This window comes from Paramormyrops kingsleyae, chromosome 11 (assembly GCF_048594095.1).
Source record: "Paramormyrops kingsleyae isolate MSU_618 chromosome 11, PKINGS_0.4, whole genome shotgun sequence".
In the NCBI taxonomy this organism is placed as follows: Eukaryota; Metazoa; Chordata; class Actinopteri; order Osteoglossiformes; family Mormyridae; genus Paramormyrops; species Paramormyrops kingsleyae.
The window spans coordinates 12,426,628-12,452,991 of NC_132807.1; the positions used below are offsets into that span (position 1 = coordinate 12,426,628).

Sequence of the window (26,364 nt, forward strand, 5' to 3'; positions counted from 1 at the left end):
CCAAACCTCCCAGGTAGACGATGGATGGATCTTTGCTGTTATCACTTATATCAACATATTCACACACATATATATATATATATATATATATATACTGTATATATATATATATAAATTGTCACAGTTCAAGAATTCAAGCTATCGTTTTTTTTCTCTTCCGCCTTCCATATTACACCTTTCTCCGTACTCTAATAGGAGGTGCAATGCCCCAGCAGGAGAAAGACTTGTAAAGCTCACAGTCCATATTCAGGACTCACGCAGCCAGCTTGGTGCTGTTTAGATTCTGTTCAGCTCGGTGCAACAACAGGCGCAAACACCAGGGATACATGACATAAGACATTATATATTAGAAATTACTTTTCTTGAGTAATATGCAGATAGAATTACAGATATTTGAATATTATACTTATATTTTAAATGTATTTAAAGGATACTGTGACACATGGGCACTGCTTGTAGGCGATCAGCTGCTCGCAGGCCAGCAGAACCTGTGGTTTCCTCTCCGCTGGCCTCAGGACGTGCTAAGGGGACTCGGGTGGCAAGTGACTCGGACCTGAGTCATGGGATGGAGCAAGCTTCTGGGCCAGGCTGAAAGCGCGAGCTGGGAAGAAGCGGAAGCAGGGGACAGAGGGGTAGGCTGGCATGCATGTATGGAGTTTGCAGGGGGATGCAGGAGGATGATGGGCCTGCAGGGGGCGCTGTTTTCTACTTGATGGGGTCACGGGAGGAAGATCGCCCTGCGGTGCAAGTCCCTTTTTGGCAGAGCATAGTGATGACTGGGGAAAGCTTTCCAGACAGTTGTGTTGAAAAGTGGTTAAATTCTCTAAGCTTTGAATGCTCACTGGAGTCACCTGCTGGTCAGAAAAGCTCAGAGCAGCACAGGCTAGTGCACACCAGTTCCTCAAACCAGTGGTATTACAGCAGACACTGTAATGACAATTCAATGCTTTTATACCATTTCCAAACCTAAATTTGTTAAGGTTTAGTTCAGTTCTGTTTTATTTAGTTAGTTTGTTTCATAATAAAATAATATTTCAGTTAGGTCTCCAAATATCTTGTTTTCTATTTATAAAATGGACGGATGTGCTTGTAATGGACACATGTAGAAGAAATGTGTGAAAAGTAAACTAATGTTAAGCTTGTGTTTATTTTTATATATGTCTGTTATATATTCGTCGAAAGTGACAAGTGAGTTAAACTGCATATTATAAACATGCACAGTCAAGGAGCCAACTAGGCTGAGCTTCCAATGAATGTCCAGGTACAAGAGTAAACAGCTTGCCTCTCCCCACCAGGAAATCAAACCCCAGTGTCCGAGTGCAAGCAGGGGATGCTAACCACTATACTAATAAAGATGATTGTGCTAACAGCAAAGGTGTATGAATAGCATATCAGGATTACAGTTACATTTCCTCTTATTAGTTTATACCATCACAAATTGTAATCAGAAGGTTGCCAGTTGAAACCCAGCCTCAGTATTTCTGCGGGTCCTTGAGCAAGGCCCTTAACCCCCAGCTCCCTGGGTGCCCCAACAGGTGGCTGCCCTTCGCAGACAGTTTACTCTACAAAGAGCAAGTTGAGGGAGGTGTAGGAAAGAATTTCCCCATGGGGACAATAAAGGATCTATTATTATCTTCTTTTTGGAGATGACTGCATCTCAGACTATTATGGGTATTACACAACACAATCTCAACAATCTTTTTATTGGCCAAATAAACAAGTTCTATTCTTGCAAAACAGGCCAAAAACATTTGGTGAGAGACAATATTTATTAGCAGCAAACAGAAAAGAATAAGCACAAAGTGGCTTATTAGAAGTGGAATTGGCGACACTACCTGTGGCAGAATTTAAATTCCAGGAACCTCATTTAATTTTCCTCGTGCCTCTCCTGGTCACTGAGATGGCAGCATGCAAAGCAGCTAAGACTACACCCCCTTTTCCATGGCCACAGATACTGACTTGTCCTGGGAGAATTCCAGAAGTTCCCGAGCCAGGTGGACTCTGTAAACCAAATTAATTCTGTTGGAAGTGAGGCACAATATCAAATACTTTACCGGCATTCCCCAAAATTAACCGTCAGTTATACTTTCTCGCCTATTAAAGCGTGATGCAAGATCAATTTTTAGTTTAAAGAACCTTTTTTTCTGGAGTTTCTGAATCTGTGTGGTTAGCCGCTGGATTGGCATATAGTGTAGATATGCAAGTGTACACCGCAACGTCAGGTGGCGCTGCTGTAAAACGCCTGGGTCCGATTTGTGGTGTCTATGGTAGACGTACGTCCGCCTCCCTATCACGTAACTCCGTGATTTGCTCCTTCAACGACGTCTGGATACAGAAACAAGTCATTAAAAGTTAATTTCTGAATATGACAGTTGTCCGGCTAAATAATTAAGTAAAATATGAAATAACTGCCCAGCGTTACGTTCCGAAGCGGTTGGGCGTCTATGAAGGTCAGTTTGAGCGGATTATAATTTGTTACTAAAGCATCATGGACAGGGTGGGTGTCTAACTGGTTTTCAAGACCGCTGTTTCTCTTAAAATAAAACATCCCTGTTCGTATTATTGAACATAATAACAAAATAAGCAGACTATTTTTTTCCCATTTGTCTGGTTCCGTAGCTGAGCAGTTGTCAAGTCAACCTGCCATGCTGGTTTGTTGTTTATGAAGTAGTAATCTTCCAAAAAGTCGAAATAATATAAACGGTGGTCTGGTCACGCGTAACGAATATAAACTATGCAACAGACGAAGAGAAGGAATACTTATGGAAATCCCTAGTATCCCCAGCAAGCTACTGAATTGTATTAAGTGCTTCGGCATTTATATTAAGACTTAAGCTGTGGGACTCTCAGAAGAAGGTCTGGACATGATCCTACTGTCAGCTCTGTCAGGTCGCACATTTGCATTTTCAATGATTTATTTTGTTTGAGTTCGTCATATTTTATAAGATTATATAGTTGATTGTTTGTACATGCTTCTTTTGGGCTGTTTGCGCGAATTATGTTTAGATTGTTAATTTTCCTGGGAATGGAAACTGAGTATCAGTTGAGTAGCTTGATAATGATCGAGTACTCACATATTTGGATAATAAGTAATTCAGTTTTATTATAGCGATTGTTCTAGTTACTAGTCTGATGATTAATTATATTTATAATCATATTGACGCTGCCGTTTTAATTCCTTATAAAAACCAGTAACACCAGTAACCCAATGATATATAAAATGTAACGTTTGTTATATAGAAAGCACTGTACTTAAGTAGACGTCATGCTGAGAAAGGTATGTATTCAGTTCAATTTTATTTCATATAGCCCTTTCGCAACAGTGTCGCCCCAAGGCGCCTTAATTGGGTGTGTTGTGGTGCATTACAACATCATTAAGACTTAAGACTAAATATTTCCCCATCGGAATTGATATTTTATACTTGCTCACATCTGCGTTGAATACTGGTTAGATCATCGCTACCTGTCATGCTTTTTTATTAATTTTTATTTCATTTGATTATTTTTATTTGAAAGTGGCTGAGCCGCATTGTCGGATTCAGCATGTGCGCATCTGTGAAGTACAGCTCCCGGGGTCCGGCTCTCATCCCGCGCATGAAGACCAAGCACCGCATCTACTACATCACCCTCTTCTCGGTGGTGCTGCTGGGCCTCATCGCCACTGGCATGTTCCAGTTCTGGCCGCACTCCATCGAGTCCACAGCGGACTGGAGCGTGGACCGGCGCAGCGTTCATGATGCACCACTGGTGCGTCTGCCCGTGGCCAGCTCCATCCCGGAGAGGGGCGACCTCAGCTGTCGCATGCACACCTGCTTCGACGTCTACCGCTGCGGCTACAACCCCAAGAACCGCATCAAGGTGACGCCCTACAATGCATATTCGAGCACCTTCGGAAATCGTTATTAAATTGCTGTTGTTTTAACTTATTGTTTTAACAGCCAGTCAGTCCTGTTTCTCTGTTGCAGTGTTTCCCAGCTTTCTCTTAAGTGACCCACAGATAGTTCACATTTTTGCACCAGGAGCTGGGAGGGAGCAAAAACATGGACTGTCTGTGGATCCCCAAGGGCTGTATTGGGAAACACTACTCTAATGAACCCCATTTCTTAGCTGATCATGCAAAAAAAATAACCTGCAAAAAATTACAGGCAGCTTCTGACGGCGGCTCTGCCGTCTCCCTGCAGGTGTACATCTACCCCTTCCAGCGCTATGTGGACGATGTGGGAGCCCCCATCAGCAGCACGGGGCTCTCGCGCGAGTACAATGACCTGCTGAGCGCCATCTCCGACAGCGACTTCTACACGGACGACGTGAGCCGAGCCTGCCTGCTCATCCCCTCCATCGACGTGCTGAACCAGAACTCACTGCGTATCCGTGAGACCGCCCAGGCCCTGGCCATGCTGCCCCGGTGAGCCCAGAGTGAATGGGGCTCCCAGTCTAGCCTGTGTGAGAGGGGCAGCACTGGTTATAGATGATATGCCAAACCTGGATTTTATTCCTGTTACACAAGACGATTCACCTTTTTGTTACTTCTGTCAATATGTATGTCATCTAAAAGTCTTCCTCTGAGCATCAAAATAATTCTTGTTATACTTGTAATCAGGGATGCACCGAATATTCGGCCACCGAAAATTTTCGGCCGAAAATGGCCCAAAAGTGCATTTTCGGTTTTCGGCCGAAAGATTTTTATCACCGAAAAACACGCCTGAAACAGTATGTTGTGATGACGCAAACAGAAACCGGGGCCTGCACGAGCTTGTCTGAAGCAGCATGTCTGCGGTGTGGACGTATTTCAATATATCTGAGAAAGACCCACGGATAGCGATTTGCAAAACATGTAATGCCGAAATTTCAAGAGGGGGTGCGTCTGCAAAGACTTTCTCCACGTCGGGTTTAATTTATCACCTGAAATCCAAACATCCCGATCGCCATGCTGGATATGAGAGTGCGGTTAAGTTAAACATTTAAGTTTGAATTTTATTTTATTTTATACTGTGCATTGTTGTAATGTGCTAAATAAATATTTTCATAATTTGTAACTGATTTATTCTTTGAAACTTTAATATTAATTTATGCAATCGCAATGCCTTGATTTTAGTAAGGTTAGTACACAGTCATAGCCATAAATACAATGGTACTAATTATTGGCATAATTTCTTTCGGTGTTTCGGTTTTCGGCCTTCGTTTCCTCTTTTTTGGTTTTCGGTTTCGGCCAAGAATTTTCATTTCAGTGCATCCCTACTTGTAATGGTTATACTTCACCATTTCTCTGGCATTTCTGTCACTGCATGTGATGAGAGTCAGTAATGCTGTTAATCACACTGTGGGTGTATTTCCCAGGTGGGACAGAGGGATGAACCACCTGCTGTTTAACATGCTGCCCGGTGGCCCCCCCGACTACAACACTGCCTTGGACGTGCCCAGAGACCGGTACTGACCGCCACTGGACCTGCTGGTGTCACAAAGGGGGAGGGATATATTGAGTTTATTGACATCTAAAGCGAAAGCCGGGGAAACTTGGTAATATGTTCATGATCCCTCAGAGTATCTGATGGAAAGCAATTATGTAAGGATTTTTGGTAAAATATAGAAAAAGTAAGTGATACGTATTTCTAGTCAGAAAACTGTGCTAAGCATGATGGTGCGTTTGATCTAGTTTTTAGTAAACAAGGCTGCCTTTTCATATATTTATGTTTGCTGTACTGAACAATATAGTTATTAGCCAGGATATCTGTGTTCTCAAAGCCTAACCTCTGAAATGTACTATGTACAGTACTAGTCAAAAGTCTGAAAGCTGCCTGCAAAGCATAGTGATGGTGTTGCATCACATGACCTAAGCACAGTAGAAATGGTTCTGGAGGAGTTTCACCAGGAAAAGCAAAGTGACTTGTTCATCCTCCATTGTTTTGGGGTGGCTGTATAGTTTTGTGTGATATTACGTGTGTAGCTTAACTTACAAGCCTTTTGCGTCTCCCCTGCTTATTTAGCATAAAGGTCCCAGTTCAAAGTGACACACAATAGTGGCCAGGAGCCACATAAGTTCCCATTCAACACAGCCCAGGAACGCGGAACCACAGACGGCCCCTCTGTGTCTATATGTGCATATGCACATGTGCTTGTGCTGACAGATGTGCAGGACACATGGATGTATCATGGCCATCATGTGGGCACGTGCCCCTTTCAGCGTACGGAAACTTCATGACTAGCTGTACCGTCGGTCACTTGCAATAATGAGATCGCTCACCCCACCCGCTTACGTTAACTTTCGACTCCAGTTATTCCCTACATGACGTCATCCCCAACTGTGTGCGGCGTAAAGAAAACACCGGTAGTTCCATATGAATAGGCCCACCTTCTATGGAAAGGACTGCATATTCTTGTCTTAATCGAATCAGCAGCCGGTGAAGATGACAGCATGGAGTGTATAAGTGGAGGTAAAGAGGCAGCCATTCCTGCTAGTCCGACCGTGTGCCGACTCTGTACCTTCTCTGTATTATGAGGCCCCTTCCTTAATGGCTGCTGATTCTTTTACATGCTCTGATGCTCTGCAGTGACACGGGGCTGTTTTGGCTCTTCCAGGGCCCTCCTTGCCGGCGGTGGGTTCTCTACATGGACCTACCGGCAAGGCTATGATGTCAGCATTCCCGTCTACAGCCCCCTGTCTGCGGAGGTGGATCTGCCAGAGAGGCAGCCGGGGTGAGGCCTCAAACACAGATAGCTTTAACTGCCCTGAGTCCCTCTTTATTGGTGGTGACGTGCTTGTCCTGATGATGGGAGGACTTCAGTTTTAAGACGATTGTGAGAACAGTGGTACCTCAGAACTCGAACTTAATCCGTTCAGCGCTCCGGATCGAATCCTAAAAAGTTCAGGTTCTGATCGAATTTTCCCCATAAGAAATAATGGAAAACCAATTAATTGGTTCCCGGCCCCAAAAAATTACACCTAAATATATTTTTTTTTTAGCATTTAAACACAAAATGAACTGGATAAAACAAGTAGAGCATATACTGTACTAAACACATCTAAAGACATTTATCAGAACAGTAATTTGTAAAGTAAGAAAATAAATGTATCCAAACAATGTGTAAAGTTAAAAAAAAAAACAATGTGTCCTGCCCCGATCGTCTGCCCCTTCCGTGTGCCACGCCCCCTCGTTAACCCCGTGTGGAATCCCCATGTGATCAGCTGTTTCTGGTTATCATCATTAGTCCTCTGTATTTAGTATGCGTTTCAGTTTGCTTCCCCAGTCCGGTCATTGTATTGTCTGTCTGCGTTTTGCCTGCCTTACCTGTAATTAAACCCCGTATTCCCCGATACCCTGACATCTGTGCCTTTGTCTCCGTTCCGTCCCCGCTGGGCACGACAATATTGTTATAATTAAATGTATTAATGGTTTATTATTAATATTAAAATACTGAATAAGAAATCTTTATTTTTAAATGTATTTTATTGTATAATAATAATTACTGTTACTGTCTTTCATTGTCTAAATGTATTTTTACTGTCTAAATATATGTATTCAGCTAGTGTAAACATACACAATGATATCACAGCGAATGCGAGGCTGAGACTGAAGCGTTACCCCTTGTTACTGCTGAGAGACGTGCCGCGTGACTCATTTCCCCGCGCATACAAGTTATCTTAGGTCGGCGTTCACGGTTTGACTTCTGAGATTCAGATAGAGTACTAGGTATTTTTTTTCTGAACTGGTTGGTTTCACTTCTAAGAATTTCGAGTTCTAATGAGTTCGAGAACTGAGGTACCACTGTACAATGAATCTCCCATCACCTCTCGGTTTAGTCCATTTCCTGTTGGAAACGGCACCGATTCCCACTGGTATGAGCCAGGCAGTGATTTGTGTCGCTCAGTCGCTCCACCACTCAGGGTGTGCATTAGGGTGGACCTTATGTTTTAAACATGTAAATATCACCTTCTTACCCTTTCATTTTGTTTGCTTATAAGAAGAGCAAATTCAGGCAAAATATCAGCTTCATTGGTGAATATTTACTGGTAGCTCAATTTGCATCGATATTTTGCAGATATCAACTCTTAAAGGTTTCACATACAGAATTCATAATGGGCCAATGTAATATTTACACTGCAGTATTTTGTAACCTGCTGAACAATGTGACCACATAACTCCGTCATATATCATTTACCTGTCATAGACAGAATTTTGCTGACATCAGTAATGGTGCAACACTGAGACAATGAGACGTTTATTGTTTAGTAAGCTTAATCTTGATATACGATATAGTGTCTAGTGACATCACCAGCTGAGTCATGCAGTGCATTCTACTGTCCTGCCTGAAAGTCTGATATTGCCCTGGCTGTACAGTGGGTGCTGCTTGCTTCTGAAATTATTCATTTGTAGTCATACCCAAACTGTGCTGACATCACCTGAATAGTGGTTTAAATGCTACAGCGAATGCTGGACAGTGCATACAGTTGATTGACTATTGTAACAAAACACACTGTTATTTACTCTATTATAGTTTTGTTGTAGTTGTAAATGTTAAGTCTTAATGAGATATGGCAGCAGCAACTAGATCTGAAACAGAAGGCTATCTCCTTGGCTGTACTGTGACTGAATTAACTGGTAGTGAGCTGCTATCTCTGCAAATGGCTCTTGGTTTTTTTTACATCATCACCTGTGAACAATGGGCCTCATTGCTTTATATTTGGCTCTCCTGTTCCCAACTCCTCTGCGTGTTGCTCTGTCCCGCCTCCATCCTGATCCCGGTCCCGGTCCTGGTCCCGGTCCTGGTCCTGGTCCACAGGTCCCGGCGTTACTTCATCCTGTCGGCGCAGACGGCCGTGCATCGCGAGTACCGTGCCGAGCTGGAGAGGCTGAAGGAGGAGAACGGAGAGGCCGTGCTCCTGCTGGACAAGTGCAGCAACCTCTCCCAGGGCGCCGTCTCGGCCCGCAAGCGCTGCTGCCGCGGCCAGGTGTTCGACTACCCTCAGATCCTGCAGGTGGGTGGGCGAGCTGGGGGTGGGCCGTGGACAGGCTGGGGGTGGGCCGTGGACAGGCTGGGGGTGGGCCGTGGACAGGCTGGGGGTGGGCCGTGGACAGGCTGGGGGTGGGCCGGGGGCTGGCCGTGGGTGAGCCATGCGCAGACCGAGGGCAAGCCCAGGGCAGACCGGGAGCCTCAGGCAACCTGGGCTCAACAGTGCTCGCATCTTGTGGAATTACAGCTTTCATTTATGCTTGCTGGTACTGTGATAAACAAGTCTTCAGCTTCTAAACGTGCTTTAGGAGGAGCTGTCACCCTTGCGTCTGGCCCGACCCCGTGGCATCTAGACAGGAAGCATGCTTATCACCAACCCACTACCTGTGGGAGATTTTCGTGATTAACACCCCGTGAAGCTGACTGCTCTGGGAGTGTGAGGGTTTACCTTTGAACTCTGACACTTCCCTGTCCCAGATCAGCCTACGCAGGAAGTGCTACACACAGACCTCCATGGAGACGTCTGTCTCTATTAGGTTTGTGTAATTTGACGATATTATCGTTAATTGATGATATCAGGCTAGTTACCGCGTTTGGGACAGTGACTGACCAGTGACTGACCAGTGACTGACCAGTGACTGACCAGTGACTGACCAGTGACCATCTCGCCTGTCAGGAAAGTGGGCCTGGGCTACACATAGATCAGTATAACAGAAAGATTTACCTTGTGGCTTTCAGTTCAATCCTGTAGCCTACATTTTGATACAGTTTTTTAAAAAATGCTATTTTTTAACTCCTTGTAGACTTCTAACAATCTTTGAAGTTTGTGTTAAACTTGTACATTTTTGGGGTGACCAAGTAACAGGTCAAAGTTTTATACAAGTAGTACACATACATATGTGTTTCATTATAAAAAATAATGACTTCACTTTTGTTTAATAACTGAAAGAAGTAAAAAAAAAAAAAGTGCAGTTCGTGAGATGAACTTTGACCTGTGAAGTAGTCTTTCTGAGTAGTGCTGTAATAGTAAAAACATTACGACTTGTAAGAACACATCCTGAATTATCATTTCTTGCTACCCGGGGTGCAGAAATGACACTGCACCGCAAAGGGAATTAAAAAAAGTAGATAAGCTCTGGAAGGTACGTGTCATTCACATTCCAAATTTTATCAAAATCGAAAATTATACACAAACTTTTTTGTAAAATTGTTGAATTTAAAGTGGAATGTCCCCTCATGTTGTACTTTGCATAGTGATTTTAATGTCTCTGAGTGTGGTGTGCCCTGTTCCCCCGTGATGTCTGCCTCTATGCATAGGAATCCTCTTTCTGCGTGGTGCTGCGGGGGGCGCGCCTCGGACAGGCTGCCCTCAGTGACGTGCTGCAGGCTGCCTGTGTCCCCGTCATCCTGGCAGACTCCTACATTCTGCCCTTCTCCGAGGTTCTGGACTGGAAGCGGTGAGCAGCCACTTGAGGGTCTGAGGGTCAGGGATGTAGAAATGGGGCAGAGCGAGCCGGAGCACCAGGCCACACCAGAAAGCTGCCTTACACTCTCTCTGTCTGTCTGTCTCTGTCTGTCTGCGTGTGTCTGTCTGTCTCTGTCTGTCTGCGTGTGTCTGTCTGTCTCTGTCTGTGTGTGTGTGTGTGTGTGTGTGTGTGTGTGTCTGTCTGCCTCTGTCTGCGTGTGTCTGTCTGTCTGTCTGCGTGTGTCTGTCTGTCTGCGTGTGTCTGTCTGTGTGTGTGTGTGTGTCTGTCTGTCTGTCTGTCTCTGTCTGTGTGTGTGTATCTGTGTTTTTATTCATCTCCTGCAGGGCGTCTGTGGTCATTCCGGAAGAAAAACTCCCGGAGATGTACACCATCCTGAAGAGCATCCCTCACAGACAGGTGGAAGAGATGCAGAGACAGGTGGGTGTGTGACGGAGCCGCTTGGAGGTCCTCAGGCACCAAATGGGATTCATGAGACACTCCAGGTCCCAGTAAGCATCAGTGAGCCCTCAGGTGCTGCAGACGGCCCTCCAAACTGCTCCCGCCGTGATTAGTCCTGTCCCAGGAGGTTTTTAATGACTGTTACACTAGGAGTCGCCTTACCTCCTGCATTGTAGGTTGGAGTCCCACCTCTGTCCTGTACGCTTGGAGATTTTCTCCTGTGTCCCAGTGTTGTCCTCCCTCAGCCCAGTTAGAATACATCACATCTTAGAATTGCTGTCAGTGTGCCTCTGTGTGTGTGTGTGTGTGTGTGTGTGTGTGTGTGTGTGTGTGTGTGTGTGTGAGTACCATCCAGGGTGTCAGCATCCTCTCTGTGAATGATGAGGAGTGGGATTGTCAAAGGATGCTGTGCAGTTGGGAAAAGTTCATGGCGGGGGGCTGCACTGTTTTGTTTCTACAATAGAGGGCGCTCAAACCGTGGTCTTCCACCGCAGTGCAAGACGCTGCCGGCTGTAGCTTCACACGCTGCTCTGTTTTGTAGTCTTGCTGTTTTATCATTGTATTCGAACGCCAAACGTAAACTGAAGCTGGGTGATAGTTTATATTCTGTTTGTCAGCCAGGTTTTGACATTAATTAAAATATGCACCAAACTCAGTTTATTTGTTGTCCAAAAGTTGATTTTCTAACCGCTTGCCAGCAAAATGATTGTTCTGTTTTTATTTTGGATTTGTATACATTATTATATACATTTATGAATAATTAGTGGTAATGAATCCTCTTCATGTCCCCCCCCCCCCAACAATGGGTAGCAGGTGATGGCCCTGCTGTAACTACATACCTGTTGTCATACATGAAAGCCTGCAGCTGTCTGCATTTGCACGCCCTGGCAGAGCGGTAGCCGTGCTCCACCCCAAGATCTTCCCGTTTCGGGTCGGCGCCGCCGTCAGTGCCCAGGGAGATTATCGCTGAGTGTTTGGCACTCGGAGGCTGCCAGGCGTAGACGTCTGCCTCACCCGGGAGACCAATGTGAGGAAATGTAAATGCCGTGTTGCCGTGGCGATCGGCAATGCATCGCAGAAGCCTGATTTATCGAGACTGTGCTTTGATGGCTCAGCGAGCTGTGCGGGTTACCCCTGCTGGAGGTGTGGGGTACTGCGTTCAGATTGAGAGCTCTTGTTCATCTCATCACATATTACACAAGTGACCTGGCTGTGGAATGAAACTGACATGTTATATAAATGAAAACCGTGTAATTGCAAGGGTGCTTTTTGAGTATCAGTATTGGGTTTTATTCACATTAATGATATGGAGTTCGCTTGACATGTGAGCGGCTGAGCTGTATAGAATGAGTAGAGTAATACCCAGTGATGTTTGACTCTTCTTTGTATTCCCACATTTCCAGGTTTAATCCCTTGGGATCCTTTTGTTAAGGAGCAGTGAGTCCTTCCTCTCGCGTTAAGGAAATAGGGGCTGTCTCCCCATCCCTGCTGCTGTCTCCAGAGGCACCTTCCTCACACAGGGCAAGCGGGCTGGACCTGCTTCTCGCTGGGGAGGCAACTTTCATCACTCCCTGATTAATGGGCAGCTGATCCCCCGCTGGGACTGGAAAAGTCTTTTAAAAGGCACTCCGTCTCCCCCCTCGACATCAAAACAAGAGCTGTTTTTAGTCCCGTGTTTTTCCAAGGTGTAACGCGCCCGGCTTTGTGGGGGGGGCGGGGTGTTAAGGGGAAGCAGTGGGCTAAGCAGCAGACCTCTAAGGAACAGTATGGGGGGTGAGAACTTGTGTAACGTGGCTGATTCTGGGCGTGGGTGGGACCCCCCCCCGCTGTTGCCATGTGGGGGGTGCTGATCTGCTTCCATACGCCTCTGGTTGAGCATTTGGCTGTGAGCTGCGTCGTGTGATGTTAATGGTTATCTGCGTTTGATGAGGTATTAGCACCAGATTACACTGCTGTTAATAATAACCTGTTAGCCTGGACTGGCGCCCCAAGGTGTAGCAGAGAAGTGAATGTAATGAGGTGTAACGAATAGGCTGGGATTCGAGTTCAAGGGCTAAATAATCATCTACTGCCACTTTGATAAATAAACAGACTATTATCATGGAATTTTTAAGTATAATGACTAAATTAGCATTGACGTTGATGCAAATAACTCCCACCATCTGTGTGTAGGTACTGCGTGACTGTCTGTCTCGTGTCAAATAAGGAAAGTGAATTTGATTTATTTATCAATAGCAGTGCCCTGGGGTAAAGAGAAGCTTCCAGAAAAGCAGCGGGATGAGTAAGCCCAGGGAATGGAACGCCAGAAAGTTCAGCATGGAAAATTCGCGTTGGCTTGCACATTGTTCTGGATTAACGCATCTGCCAAAGGAATAAACAGCTATAGTAATAACATGACAAAAGGACAAGCTGGCAGGAGAGTATGGCCTAAAAGATGCAGATGCATGAGAGCAAATGTGTGTGTTTGGGGGGGGGGGGGGGAGTCGATTCGTGGATGCATTCCTCCCGCAGACCTCCGTCCTGGGGCTTATCTGCAGGTCTATCCCTGCTCCGTGACGCGCTTCTGGGTGCGTGTCGCAGGCCGTCTGCCCCTCGCAGGGCACCTCTGGGATACTCTACGGGCCAAGAAAAGAAAGCATTGCAGTGAACTAGAGTCTCTGTGTGGGAGCAGATCTCACGTTAAGCCTTGTACCATGTGCAGGCCAGCCTGTCTGTCAACAGCTGAGCAGCACCCTCCAGAGGTCCTTTGCCTGCACTAAAATAATTTTACTTTAGAACCTGGTGGTTGGAGCTCGACTGTCTTTCATCTATAAGTGAACATTTCTGGCCCAAATTCAAGGGCTTGGAAGGGCTGGCGAGGTTCCAGTTTCCTGCTAGGGAGAGAATGCATGGTGGGGGGGGGGGGGTAAGTGCTCTTTTCCCTCTGATGTCGTAGTATAATAGGTAAAGCGTATTACTGTGCTGGTAGGCATCAGTGCCATGCTAGTTTGGGGGGTTTCCGCAGTGTTTTCCCCTCCCCGTCACACTCAGTCTGTCTCCTGTTTAGGACCTAGCTTGCGTCTTCCTTTTTGCATGGGAAACTGATGCCCAGGTTCGAAAGTTTAGTCTGGTCAGCTTCCCGTGAGCCCTCGGGCTCCGCATGGCGTGGAGGCAGTGGAGTGGGGGGGTTTCTTTTGAGCAGGCCTCCTGCGCCGGTCCACACGCACGCGGGTAGATGACGCCACGCACCCCGGAAATCTGCTCCTCAGGGCCAGCTTCATTTCACGGCGCCGAGCCGGACTTTCGTCAGATCCCAGCAGCCCATTCAACATGCCTTTCGTATTAAAGTGTGGCCGGCTTTCCTTTGTATGTCCTGCCGCTTTTCCCGGGCTGGACTCGGAATGCCTTTTCCATCCTTTAACGTTGATTCACTGCCTCCGGTCTGATCAAAGTCCGCCAGTGGCTGTGGGCTTTACCTGCAGCCTGTTTCACGGCTCTTTTAAGACCCCAGGTGTGCGACGGACATCGATGTCTCAGCGCCGGGTTGAATTACCCTTGTGATCCTCTGTTCAACCAGCATGGTGTTTACTTCCCTACCTGAGAGCCATAAATGAACTTCAGGCTGACATTCATGGTCACGGACGTCTACAAGATGTTGAGACCCTGAAGAACCTGCCCTGGGTGCTGAATGTTCTTTCAGAGTGGACCTCAGATGGCTTTCTTGGAGAGCAGCTTTCTGTCTAGATGTCAGTATGACTCCAAAATAGTGATGCAGTGAATGAACCTTCCCATTGATGACTTTATTGGTTCTCATAGGGGCTAAATAGGCAGTGATTGGCTGTGACTTTAAATGCCAATGTGTTGCTCTTACCTTGATACTCGTGTCAGTGTATGTCTGTTAGACCAATGCTGTCTCCACTCCCCTCCAGCACTACTAACCTCGTGAATCTGAGGTACTGCTTTTTCTCCCCGTCGTCAGGCTCACTGGTTCTGGGAGGCTTACTTCAGCTCCATGAAGGCCATCGGCCTCACGACGCTACAGATCATTAACGACCGCATCTACCCCTACGCGGCACACACCTACGAGCAGTGGAACAACCCTCCCATAGTGGTGAGTAATGGTATTGTGTCTGAGTTACTGTAAAATGCACAGGAAACACAGGGCCTTCGAATTCCAGCTGTATTGGATGTACTTTGGGAAACTGTTAGTGGCAGTTCTAACTCGGGATGTAACTGTACACAAAATTCATGGTTCGGTACAAACCTCGGTTTTGGCTTCACGGTTCAGTGCAGTTTTGGTACAACTGGGGAAACAGAATTTGTTTTGAATTTATTAAAACTGCAAGCAAACACAATTAGGAACATCTGTAAACCAAAAGCAATTCGTCTGTCGACACATGAATAACAATAGCTAAGAGACGCTTATTTGCACATTGTAAAAATAAATATGCAAAATAAATTCAACAGTTAAAAATATTAAATCATAACAATCAAAATGAACAAAATCCTGTGTTCTCTGCCACCCAATATGGTAGCATACCGGTAGTGATAACTACCACTGCCTTAATCATTTTTTCAGTCTGGTCTGAATTTCCTGGCCACAGTAAATGTCACAGGTAGACTAACTCGCAGAGGCTGTTCCCGCCCTGCTCCGGTCAAACACTCACTCGGATTATGTCGCATCAAATTAGTTAGCATGATGTATCTACCCAAGTAGAGACCAAAGTCACTTCAGCTGAATGCTTCAGCTCATAACTATTGACCACCATTCTGACCATGGTGCTGACTTCTTTTGCCTCTCTGGCCACTTTGCTGAGTGTTTTCTTGGAAATACTGCAAATATGCAGCTCTGTGGATAGTACAGTGGTTCTGTGGGTGGCTGTGTGACCTGTGGGTGGCTGTGTGTGTGTGTGTGTCTGTGTGTGTGTGTGTGTGTGTGTGTGTGTCTGTGTGTGTGTCTGTGTGTGTGTCTGTGTGTGTGTCTGTGTGTGTCTGTGTGTGTCTGTGTGTGTGTGTGTGTGTCTGTGTGTGTGTGTGTGTGAGAGAGAGAGAGAGAGACACGACAGCAGACTGCACAGTATCTCTGCGGCTGACCCATCGGGGAGGCAGACAGTTAGGCTCTGCGACTAGGATGCCGAAACTGTAAATCAGTCGGGGCGTCACCCTCAGGGTGGGCCTCTGGCTCCAGGCAAGCCGCCGGCTCCCAATGTGCTCGCCACATGCTCCCGGGCTCCTCGGATCTCCTCCGCTAGCACCTTCTGGTTCTCTGAGTGTGGAAGGTTGTTCTGAGTGTGTGTGGTGCCATGGGGTTGAGGTGGTGCCTATAGATGATCATCAGAGAAGAGGTTGCCATCTCCCTTTCGTAATGGGTGTTGGCTGTATGGCACTTGAGACATCAGGGCACCCAGCGTGCCAAAGCTGAGCTCTTCCGCCATGCTACCGTGCACGCAACTAACCCATCAAGCTTTGTGCTCACTTGTCATGCTGCCACGTAGAGCTGGGCTCATGTCACTGTGCGTTAGCAGTGTTTGTTTGCGCTGACTCTCCCGTATGAGTCATGGTGACAGATGATGGCTTGGTTTTGACTGTGTTTTTCCGTATTGCCTCTGGGCATCGAGCTTCCAGGTGCTCAGCGTCCCTGTGTTTATTTCCCAGAAATCCTCTTCTCCTGTGTTGCTCAGTGACGGGACACTGTTGCATATAACTGCTTGTGCGTGTGTACTTCACTGGCGTGGCCGTACCGTGTTCCCTGTGTCAGCGCCACACGCACGGGATTCTCGGGATTCTGATGACAGGACACATGATCATGTGGAATGTTAGCTGTTGTGAGTCTCCCGTGACATCCATGTACCCGCTGTCTCTGAACGTGCAGTTGTCATCCCGAAGTGTTCCTGTACAGTGGAAGTCCATGCTGGCCACAGCTGGCTCGTCCCATACAATGGCCTCATTCAGCTTTGTTGCTGAATTAAAGGAAGTATTTTATTTGTCAACTGTAATGAAGGTGCTGCAGTGCTGCCAGTTGCTGGTGTCCTCACACTGGCTCCCTCCCTGTGGCAAGCACACGCCCCCCCCCCCCCAGAGGGCCCTCAGCTTCCCTGGGGTAAACACTGTTGTTTTATGGCGTGGTACTTAGCGTTTACAACGTGCAGATTGGGTTGTGAGAGAAGCCTCCAGCGGTCAGTGGTCAGCTCCGTTAAGTGGATGGTCCTCAGTAGGTCCGCCCCCCCCTTCCCCCCCCCCGCGCTGCTTTATGGACAGGGCATGTCCCAGAGCAGTTATTCAGATATTCTGACAGTGGCTGAGCGATTGCAGAAGGGAAGAGCTTGGCTTTTATCTGCCCATGGAGGCCTCTCCCCTCTAGGATTAATGGGGCTTTAGCAGAGCCTGAGTCTGCAGGAGAGAGAGGCTGAGGTCACATTGTGCCGAGTGGTTATGGAGGACAGCTTTTCTCTTTAAACTTGATATGCCTATAGATGCGAGTCTTCACAAGTTAGCATCGCATGTTTATTCCGAAGTCATTAAGTTTGAGAGCAGATAGGTTGATCTACAGAAAAGCATCTACCAGCATTATTTCCTGAAAACAGTAGCATGTGCAGTGTAGTGAAATGCTTCAGTCGTGTGAAAATGTGTTGCTGAGGCAGTGGGATGGTTTGATGGTCGCCAAAGTGTGTGATTCAAACAGGACTGTGACCACTCTTTCCCCTACCCATCGTAGAAATGGTCGAGTGTGAACAGCCCCCTCTTCCTGCCTCTGATCCCCCCTCGCTCGCCGGGCTTCACCGCCGTGGTGCTGACCTACGACCGCGTGGAGAGCCTCTTCCGCGTCATCACCGAGATCTCCAAGGTGCCTAGCCTAGCCAAGCTGCTGGTGGTGTGGAACAACCAGAACAAGAGCCCACCTGAAGGTGAGCGCCCACGCTGTCTAAGCATAGCTTCAGTTGAATACGTCTGCCCTGCCTCCAGAGTGGGTGAGTGCTGACTCTAACCCTAACCCTAACCCTAAACCTAACCCTTTATGCCTCCAAGCAAATGTAGGTGAACCCTGGGGACGATTCAACAGCAGGTCATTGGACTTGAGCCATGAATGTGGTCTGTTTGTTGGCAACAGTCTGCTTAATTCATAGTGATTTTAGTATCTTGGCTTTATCTAGTTACTTATTTAAAAATATCTTATACACGTTGGGTGTTGTGGTGATAATCAAAACAGTGTTTCACAACCGCTGCTCTACAGGCCAATAGCTAACAGCCTGTAGTGGACCACGGAACTGTAGCAGGAAAACATGGTTTGGTCCTAATGGGCCACCACATGGACGCAATCCCAGTTGCCACCCTAGAAAATTCCCCGGTCAACAAAATTTACTGCAGAGATTGGGCAGGGCGATATAAACTTCATATCAGCTTAACATATTATCATTATTGATAAAGTTGAAATGATAAGAAAATTTGAAACTTCAATATTCTGACAATAAGCAACATTGCTTCATTGCACACACCAAGCTATGATGGCCCAGAAACGAATTCATTACCAACCAGTCATATGGTGGTCTTTTAAGAACAAACAGCCTCTTTTTCATCAAATGCACAACAAGGTCGGTTGAGTTAGCGGGTTGCATGCTGCTGTTTTGGAAATATCATGGAAAAGATGTGTGCTCCCTCAGGAAACTTCAGTGTTGGTGAAGAAAGGGAGAGCTCAGCAGCCACATCACCTTTTAATAAAGGAGAGATTGAGGATAAACAAGGTAAAAAGATGTTGGTGATGTGGCGGCACTTTTTGTGGTTTTAAGTTTGACACGCAACTGACTGGTCCTGTGTACTGTAAACTCTGCCATAAACTTGGAAATACTGCAAGCTTATTTCACCCCTGAAGCATTGCCATCCAGCAGAACACGGAGAATGTGAGTGCTTACTGTCATGAGCAAGTAGGGTTTCCAGTTACAAATAGTGCCATGTTTTGGTTAAAAATGTAACTGTGGGAAGCCAGTCAGGCAGTCAGAGAAAAAACCAGCAACAAGCCGGACTGTCGATGTTTTCTAGTGTTACGCCCTGTGGAAAAAAAAAAGTTTATTTTTGCATGATTTCAGTCCGCAGTCTATTCAGTATGTCATCTTTTTTCATGTTCTGAATTGTAAGCAAAGATGGAGTTTTGCCAAGTAGTAATTTGAATAATATTGTGATATGTTGACTAACATAGAAAAAATCATCCTAATATTTTTAGCAAAATTATACCTGTCCCCCACGGGATGCCAACAAGGTAGATGATAAATAGGTAGATGATAAATAGGTAGATGATAAATAGGTAGATGATAAATAGGTCATGTGGCTGGAAAGGTTAAGAAACCAAGATCTGAAGTCAGACGGCACCGATTCTGTTAATTGGCCCATGACATTATGATGTGACCCATAGCTCTGTGCTGTTTTGGCCTGTATTGAGATTTTTTCTTTCAGACGTATTCACTTAGGGCCGAAGGTAACCTGATTAAGGAGCTGGGCTTGTACCCTGAAGGCCCTGGCTTCATCGGGCCACTAGACCTTAAGTGGGTATAGCTGGCGGCCATTAGCCACATTAACCGCTATGGTCAAATAGACCAGCTAAGAGCTAATATAATAGGAGCAATAGTAAATCTGCAGGTTTGGGCAGCCTTGGTGCTGATTTTGATATATGCGGGCCTGGCCAGCAGGCACTCGGCCTCCAGTTTGTTCCTGGTGCCCTTTCTCACTTACATTTCACGTTATTTATGACCTCATAGGCAGTAAGCTGATATTCCCTGTTTCCAGCGCTAATGATGTCTCCTGACGCTCCCAGCCCTTGTTTACAGAGCGCAGAAATGCAGTGCATCCTCACTGTAGATTTGGGCAGTGTGATTATACGTGGGAGGGGCTTTGAAGTGGCCTAATGGGACACTGTTTCCTTTGATTAGTGGTGTAAGTTGAGTCTGACTAGTGCTGTGTGACCTATTAAAGTTAACGGGGCCTCCTTCTAGGTCAGGTTCGGGTTACTATGCTGATCAGTCACGGTGCCTTCGCCTTATGGAGTTTATTTATTAATTCTGTACCATTGGGCCACTCAAATACTTGTAAATTGCTATAATCGTAAACCAGGAATCACTGCTGTTAACTTTTTTTGATGGTGTGGCGTTTTCCCTTGTATTAAATGAGCTGAATAAAGAGCGTTTCTTTTTCCTGTATGCCTTGAGGCCTGCTGCCTCTCACTGGGGCAGAGAGTCGCAGACACGTGACCAGCTCAGCGCTCAAATGCCGGAAGCTCCGTCGGCCTTGCGCTGCTGAGCCGAGGCCCCGTCACCTACAGGCTCCGCTAGCCGCACGGACGAAAGCCAGGGCCGAACCTGAGATGCGCAATCAGGAGCGAGCTGGAGGTTTTCTGATCGTCTGCCTTTGGGGAAAATGGGCAGAACTGGAAAGACACAAAAGTCGCATTATTGCTCCTCTGCCCGATCCGTCTGGAGTATCTCGGGCTCCATCAAAAGAGACGTCTGGTCCCAGGAAAGAGTTCATAGAGCGACACGCTCTGCCTCTGTTCTCAATGACTCCGACTGTTGCGCAACCCAAGAAAGAGACTTTGTTTTCCTTGCCCTGAAAAAAGAAACATTGAAACAATCTGACTTCATTGTACTGAGAATTTATATCACAGTTCAAACCAACGCGCTGTTTCTCCTTGTCTGCAGCTAATGCCATCTCATCATGGCTTGGGAGGTTTGGGAGGCATTCGGCTGGTGGTTGATTGCAACCTTTTCAAATGTGTTATTAAACTGATCTGACTACCATGGGGCCCTGACTTGTTGTTGCTGGTCTTTTTCTTTACCTATCCCTGCCCAGAGTCTCTCTGGCCAAAGATCGCAGTTCCACTCAAAGTGGTGCGGACCAAGGAGAACAAGCTGAGCAACCGCTTCTTCCCCTACGACGAAATCGAGACCGAGGCTGTATTGGCCATTGATGATGACATCATCATGCTGACCTCGGACGAACTGCAGTTTGGTTATGAGGTGAGCGCAATTGTTCCTCTCCATCCCAAGCATACAAATCAGCTCTGTGGTTTAATGTCCTAACATAATGGTAATTCAGACTTCCTGGTTCCTTAACCAAGCTTTCACTTGACTGCACTGTCTTCTTTAGTTCAGTTTTTCCTCCCGTGCCTTTAAGCAGACCGAGCAGCTCTAAGCTGTCACTTTCTCGTTTCCACCAAAGAAATACGCTTTGAACTCAGAATGTGAACCCAGCGTGCAAGAAGCAAGACTTGAGTCAGGGCCTCTCTGCTTTCCTCAGGAGCCTCATGGAGCGGTTTGCTCCAGGCTCTGCGTTTTATTTCTGAGAGGCGATGACAGGCCCGGCTGACACTGCCCATGACTGTAGGATTAACTGCTGCTTGCCTGGAGGCATTTAGGGGAGAATGCTGTCCAGCCGCTGCCTCTATGACATTGAGGCAATTGAGGATAATTTGGGGTAATGACATGAAATGGGAGGCATGGTCATGTCAGCTTTGTGGACGTCGTGGTCTAAGGCATGATGTTGGTCTTAAGACCTCAAGATTTCTTTTCCAGGGAAAACTTCAAGTCTGTCCAGTTGGTCTAAGTGTTGAGGAAAGAAACCAATAACATTAATATGGTGGAGTTCTCAAGACAAACTCATTCATTTAATGAATCTTTTAAAAGATGTTCTATTATTTTTGAGATATGTATCATCAACTAAAGTTATTTTCTTCCTGTCATACTGTTTATGCATATTTTGCAAATTAGTCATTGCCTGTCAAGCAGCTGACTTGCATGTACCAGGCCCCCTTTAATTCACATTGTAAATCCCGTGATGTTCTGCAGGGAAGTTAAATGCAGATTAAATGAGCAAAGCCTCACCTCGCCTTGACACTTATGAGCAATGATTTGCAGGCAGCAGACAGACCTTTCTAGAGCACCAATGCAATATTTGATTGCCAGTGCCTGACTCTACACCCTCACGTTGTTTGGCACTCAGGTGTGGCGGGAGTTTCCTGACAGGCTGGTGGGGTACCCTGGCCGACTACACCTATGGGATCACGAGATGGGCAAGTGGAAGTATGAGTCTGAGTGGACCAACGAGGTTTCCATGGTGCTCACTGGAGCAGCCTTCTACCACAAGGTAAGGAGGCATGCCTTGGCAATGCTAGCTGGGCTAACTGTGGTTACACCACCTGACCTTTCTACTCAATCTGAGGTGCAAGAGCCAAGGCTTGGGTGAAGGTTATCTACCAAAGACCTTCTCCGTCATTTTTCTGTTATGACCACATAATGAAAAAAAATTAGGCTGACAAAGAGTTTGTTCCTTCCAGCTGGTTTTAGTACATTGGTGATGTAAACATTAATTACATGTTGTCATTGGCCATGCTTCTTCTGAAGGCAGTGATTTACACAGTTCCTCTCTTCTCTCTTCACCCAGTACTTTAACTACCTGTACACATACAAGATGCCAGGTGACATCAAGAACTGGGTGGATGCCCATATGAATTGTGAGGATATCGCTATGAATTTCCTTGTGGCTAACATCACTGGCAAGGCCCCTATCAAGGTATGTTCAGCATGTAAGATGTTTCATTTTCACATCATAGGAGAGCTGGGTTGGTGCCACGGCCTCATACCTCCTCGCATAATCCACAAACGTCTCTCACTGTGAGTGTGTGCCATGGTTTGTGTACCAGCATCCGGTACATAGTTGAAGGTTCCCTGCAACATTCCCTCGACTTCTTAGGGACTGGCTCCATGCTCATTGTGACTGAACTGAATCTCTGCTTATGGAAAATGTATGGATGGAGGAGGCACCATGTGTAAGAGAGCCAAGCATTTCTTGTTCATAAGTTGATAGTAAATGAAGTCCAGTCAGTTCATCTGGGGTTCATTTTCCTGTCACTGAGTGTAGGCTTTTATTTTGCATACTTGTTGATTGGGGCAATTCAGGAAGCCACTGCAAGAATGTTTGAGTGATCGAGTAACGTACTCCGTGGCAGTGAGACTATATGGGACATGTCAGCCATCCAAAAACTCATTCCTCTTGAGCAATGAAAGGATGTCTGTCCTCTTAAGAATGCTGCATTCCAGTGGCCTCATGCAAGCTCCCAATCCGCAGCAGAGCAGAGCTAAACTAGCTTGCTTAGTGGTTGACCAGCTTGTGCCCCATGCCCGTCCTTTTTTTACAATTTGGCAGTCCTGCTCCCTGCTCGTGTATAATGGGCTGGGGGGGGGGGGGGGGTTAGGAAGCCGTAACTCATCATCTTTATGGGCAGGGCGGAATGGCTTGTTTGCACGAGGCACGTGGGCATGGAAACTGCTGCCGTTGGGCCTGTCATGAAGGGCGCTCCCCCGCCAGCCACTGCTCAGCCTAAGGACTGCTGCCCCCACAGCTGCCAGTGTCTTGCTAAGCAGGCCAGTCCAGGCAGGGCTCACGAGATCTTACTGCATCGGTCATGCTGAACGGTGGCAGTTAGCACTGCAGCAATACGTGTAGCTAAACATGCAGCCATGTGCCAGTATATGTCAAAGATCTGCTGTTGGGCACTTCAGAAGGGTTTAACCTGAATGTATAAGCCATATAGGTGTATAGTTTCTATGGTTAATAAAAACAAATGTAAAGCAACAAAAAATAAAAGGTATTGGTCCTTGTTCTATAGAATGAAAGGAGGTTGTTCGGGCCGCTAAGCCTGTACCTGTGGCTTTTATACAAGGGTGGGTAGTGGGCTTTGCAGAGCAAAAACTGAGAGGTTTCCTGCCTGGCTGTTCTCAGGTCACCCCCCGGAAGAAGTTCAAGTGTCCTGAGTGTACGGCTATCGACGGGCTGTCTTTGGACCAGACCCACATGGTGGAGAGGTAGGGATTTCATACCAAGCACGGCCAACCACAGGCACATAAAGCCCTTCAGATCAAAGGCTCCAGCCTGCTCAAGGCATAGCTAACCTGTGTTAGTTTAGGCTTTGTCTGCTATTAAAGAATGGCACTAACAGGTTTATAGTGCTATAGGTCTGCTTCTCCAGACCTGACCAGTTAGCCCTGGGCCATCAAGGAACATGACTTGCTGATGTGGACTGAAGACTGGACTGGAGCTTTATGCTTAGTATGAGTGCCTCATTCCCAGTCTGCTTAACCACCAGTACGTAGGAGAGAAAGGGGAGGGTAGTGATCAAGTGGACAAACTGAGCTTCTTTAAATGGCAAAAAACACGTTGAAAAACAAAGCTGATTCTGTCAAGATGAGTGATTGCTGTTTCACGTGGCCTGGAGCATTCATTACGCGCCTGCTTGACCTTGGGAGTGGAGGCTTTGGGTCGGGCCAAGATGGATGGGGGGAGGGGGGGACCCCTGCTGCAGCTGCCCATCAGGCCTCCCACGCCCTCCCTCCCTCCCCACTGAAGACACAGAGCCCTGAGAATGCCTGGGATTCTGCAGGATCCCCTCTGACCTCCTCCTCCACCTCCTGTGTGCTCCAATGGGAAGGAACCCTTTCTCCCTCCATCTCAGGATACTCCTGTCACCTGACACCCATCCCATTAATGATCAGATGCCTACTGAAAGAACCAGAAGCACCACTACATAAATCACTCTTTCAGTCATAATGAAGACACAAGTTCAGTGTCACCAGCACAAAAGGGTTCTATGACTTTGTTTACAGCCAGCCAGATGTGGAGTAAATGTAGGTCTGTCTACTGGTGAATTTAAGTGCAATAGTAACAACACAGAGACAGTAAGATGTTTCTCCAGGTCAAAACAAACATTGATGGGTCTCTATTTGCTGTGGTGATGTACATACTAATGGATTTCAGGGCGTCCCACTGACCCATCTCCTTTCTTCATCAGGTCGGAGTGCATCAACAAGTTTGCCTCTGTGTTTGGGACCATGCCGCTCAAGGTAGTGGAGCACCGGGCTGACCCGGTCCTCTACAAGGACGACTTCCCTGAGAAGCTGAAGAGCTTTCCCAACATCGGGAGCCTCTGAAAGGAGACCTCTGGACGATTGGCCCTTGGTCCTCTGGCGCAGCATCTTGTTCCTACCCTCAGTCAGACCCTAATTTCAGGCTGTTTCTGTTTCAGATCCCACCTCTTAACCATTCCAACAACTTGTTTTTTGTTTTGTTTAAGCTGGAGGCAAATGACTTGTCTACCCAGTGCAGTTCTTAGATTCCACAGAGGAGGTACATTGGGGTTAGAGGCGCAAGGTAGTCCTTTTCTTAAGTGGTTCCCAAAGACACTAAAAGAATCAGGCCTCATCATGGGTTCACATGTGAAACCTGGTAACACTGAATGAATGAATGAATGAATGAATGAGTGTGTGTGTGTGTGTGTGTGTGTGTGTGTGTGAGTGAGGTTTAAGAACAGCATGGCAGCAGATGAGTTACTCTAACGAAGACCAGCATACAGTCATAGCAGTTCGGTCAAGGTTTCGAGCTTCTCACCCACGATTCTGGAACATGGCTCTTTCCAGCAGTAGGTCCAAAGGGTTCAATTATCATCTCTGCACATTTAATGAACTCTTCGCTGGACACTAAAGGCATTGGCTGTACAAGTCATGTTGAGGTGAGATTTCTTCTGTGTGATTTACTGTACTTTGATCAGTGCATATTTAAAGACAGTTCTGGAATTAGCGAGCGGTGAGTTGTGCTGAAAATGTATAGAGTGGCACTGGTCTTTTATTTTGTCATTGGCTCATCTACTTGGAACTTAAACAGTCAGCACACGTCTCTCTGGGTTGGAAGTGGGCTGTGTACGGCATGCATGAGATGGTCTGTGTACGCATCTGCTCTGTGTTGTGCTTTTTTGGTGCAGCCAGAGCCGCAGACCCATCGGACCCAGCTGATAAACTGTATGGCCTAACTGCACTTCAAGATAAACTGAGCAGTTGACGTTGCACATCAAAGCTGAAAACTGACGGGATGTTTAGTAAGAGACTGCTGTTGAGCATAGTCGTACATTGAGCTTATTTTCTATTTTGGATCCACAGGTATCTGACCTAACTAATCCAGGAACACTTCTTCAAAAGATGACTTTTGGTAACTGTAAGCTGTAATATAATTTCAGATTGAGGCTCTATTATTATTATTGGGTGATTTCCAGGTGAGGCTCTTTCAAGCAACTGTTTAGTGTGTTTGTGGTTGAAAGAAGAGATGGATCCCCACTCTGCCAGGTGCACATGGAGGCCGCGGATATGAATAGTGTCTTTTCGAAACAAGAGTAATATTTCACAATATGTACATTCATTTTTGTTGTTTTTTTTAAGATGTCAATATTCATCTTTATTTTTTACTTTTATTAATCCTATGGAAAATAATAAAGATGTCAACCAAATGAATGTGAATGTGCATCTAAATTACGGTTCATTGTTGATGAGTGAACAAATATATTGATTTGATAAAAGGAAAAGCCAGCAGTGCTGTGCAGGATGCAGGCTGGTTCTGCCGTAACTTTTTCTGTGCACAGAAGTTGCAGTTTTGTTTGTTAGTTTAGCTGCATGTTATATTGATTTGCAGTGAAAATATAAATCTG

General features: G+C 46.4%; 1 protein-coding gene across 1 annotated transcript; it reads left to right on the forward strand.

Moving 5' to 3' along the window:
* The first annotated feature begins 2,266 nt into the window (after positions 1-2,266).
* ext2 (exostosin glycosyltransferase 2) lies at positions 2,267-26,166 on the forward strand. Its single transcript, XM_023805832.2, has 15 exons — positions 2,267-2,450; positions 3,517-3,858; positions 4,182-4,405; positions 5,338-5,427; positions 6,577-6,693; positions 8,779-8,974; positions 10,267-10,406; positions 10,760-10,853; positions 14,833-14,964; positions 17,569-17,758; positions 20,688-20,854; positions 21,837-21,980; positions 22,278-22,406; positions 23,616-23,698; positions 24,682-26,166. Exons 1-15 carry the CDS (start codon positions 2,445-2,447, stop codon positions 24,818-24,820), a joined length of 2,193 nt encoding a protein of 730 aa, XP_023661600.1. The 5' UTR covers positions 2,267-2,444; the 3' UTR covers positions 24,821-26,166.
* Positions 26,167-26,364: the final 198 nt, after the last annotated feature.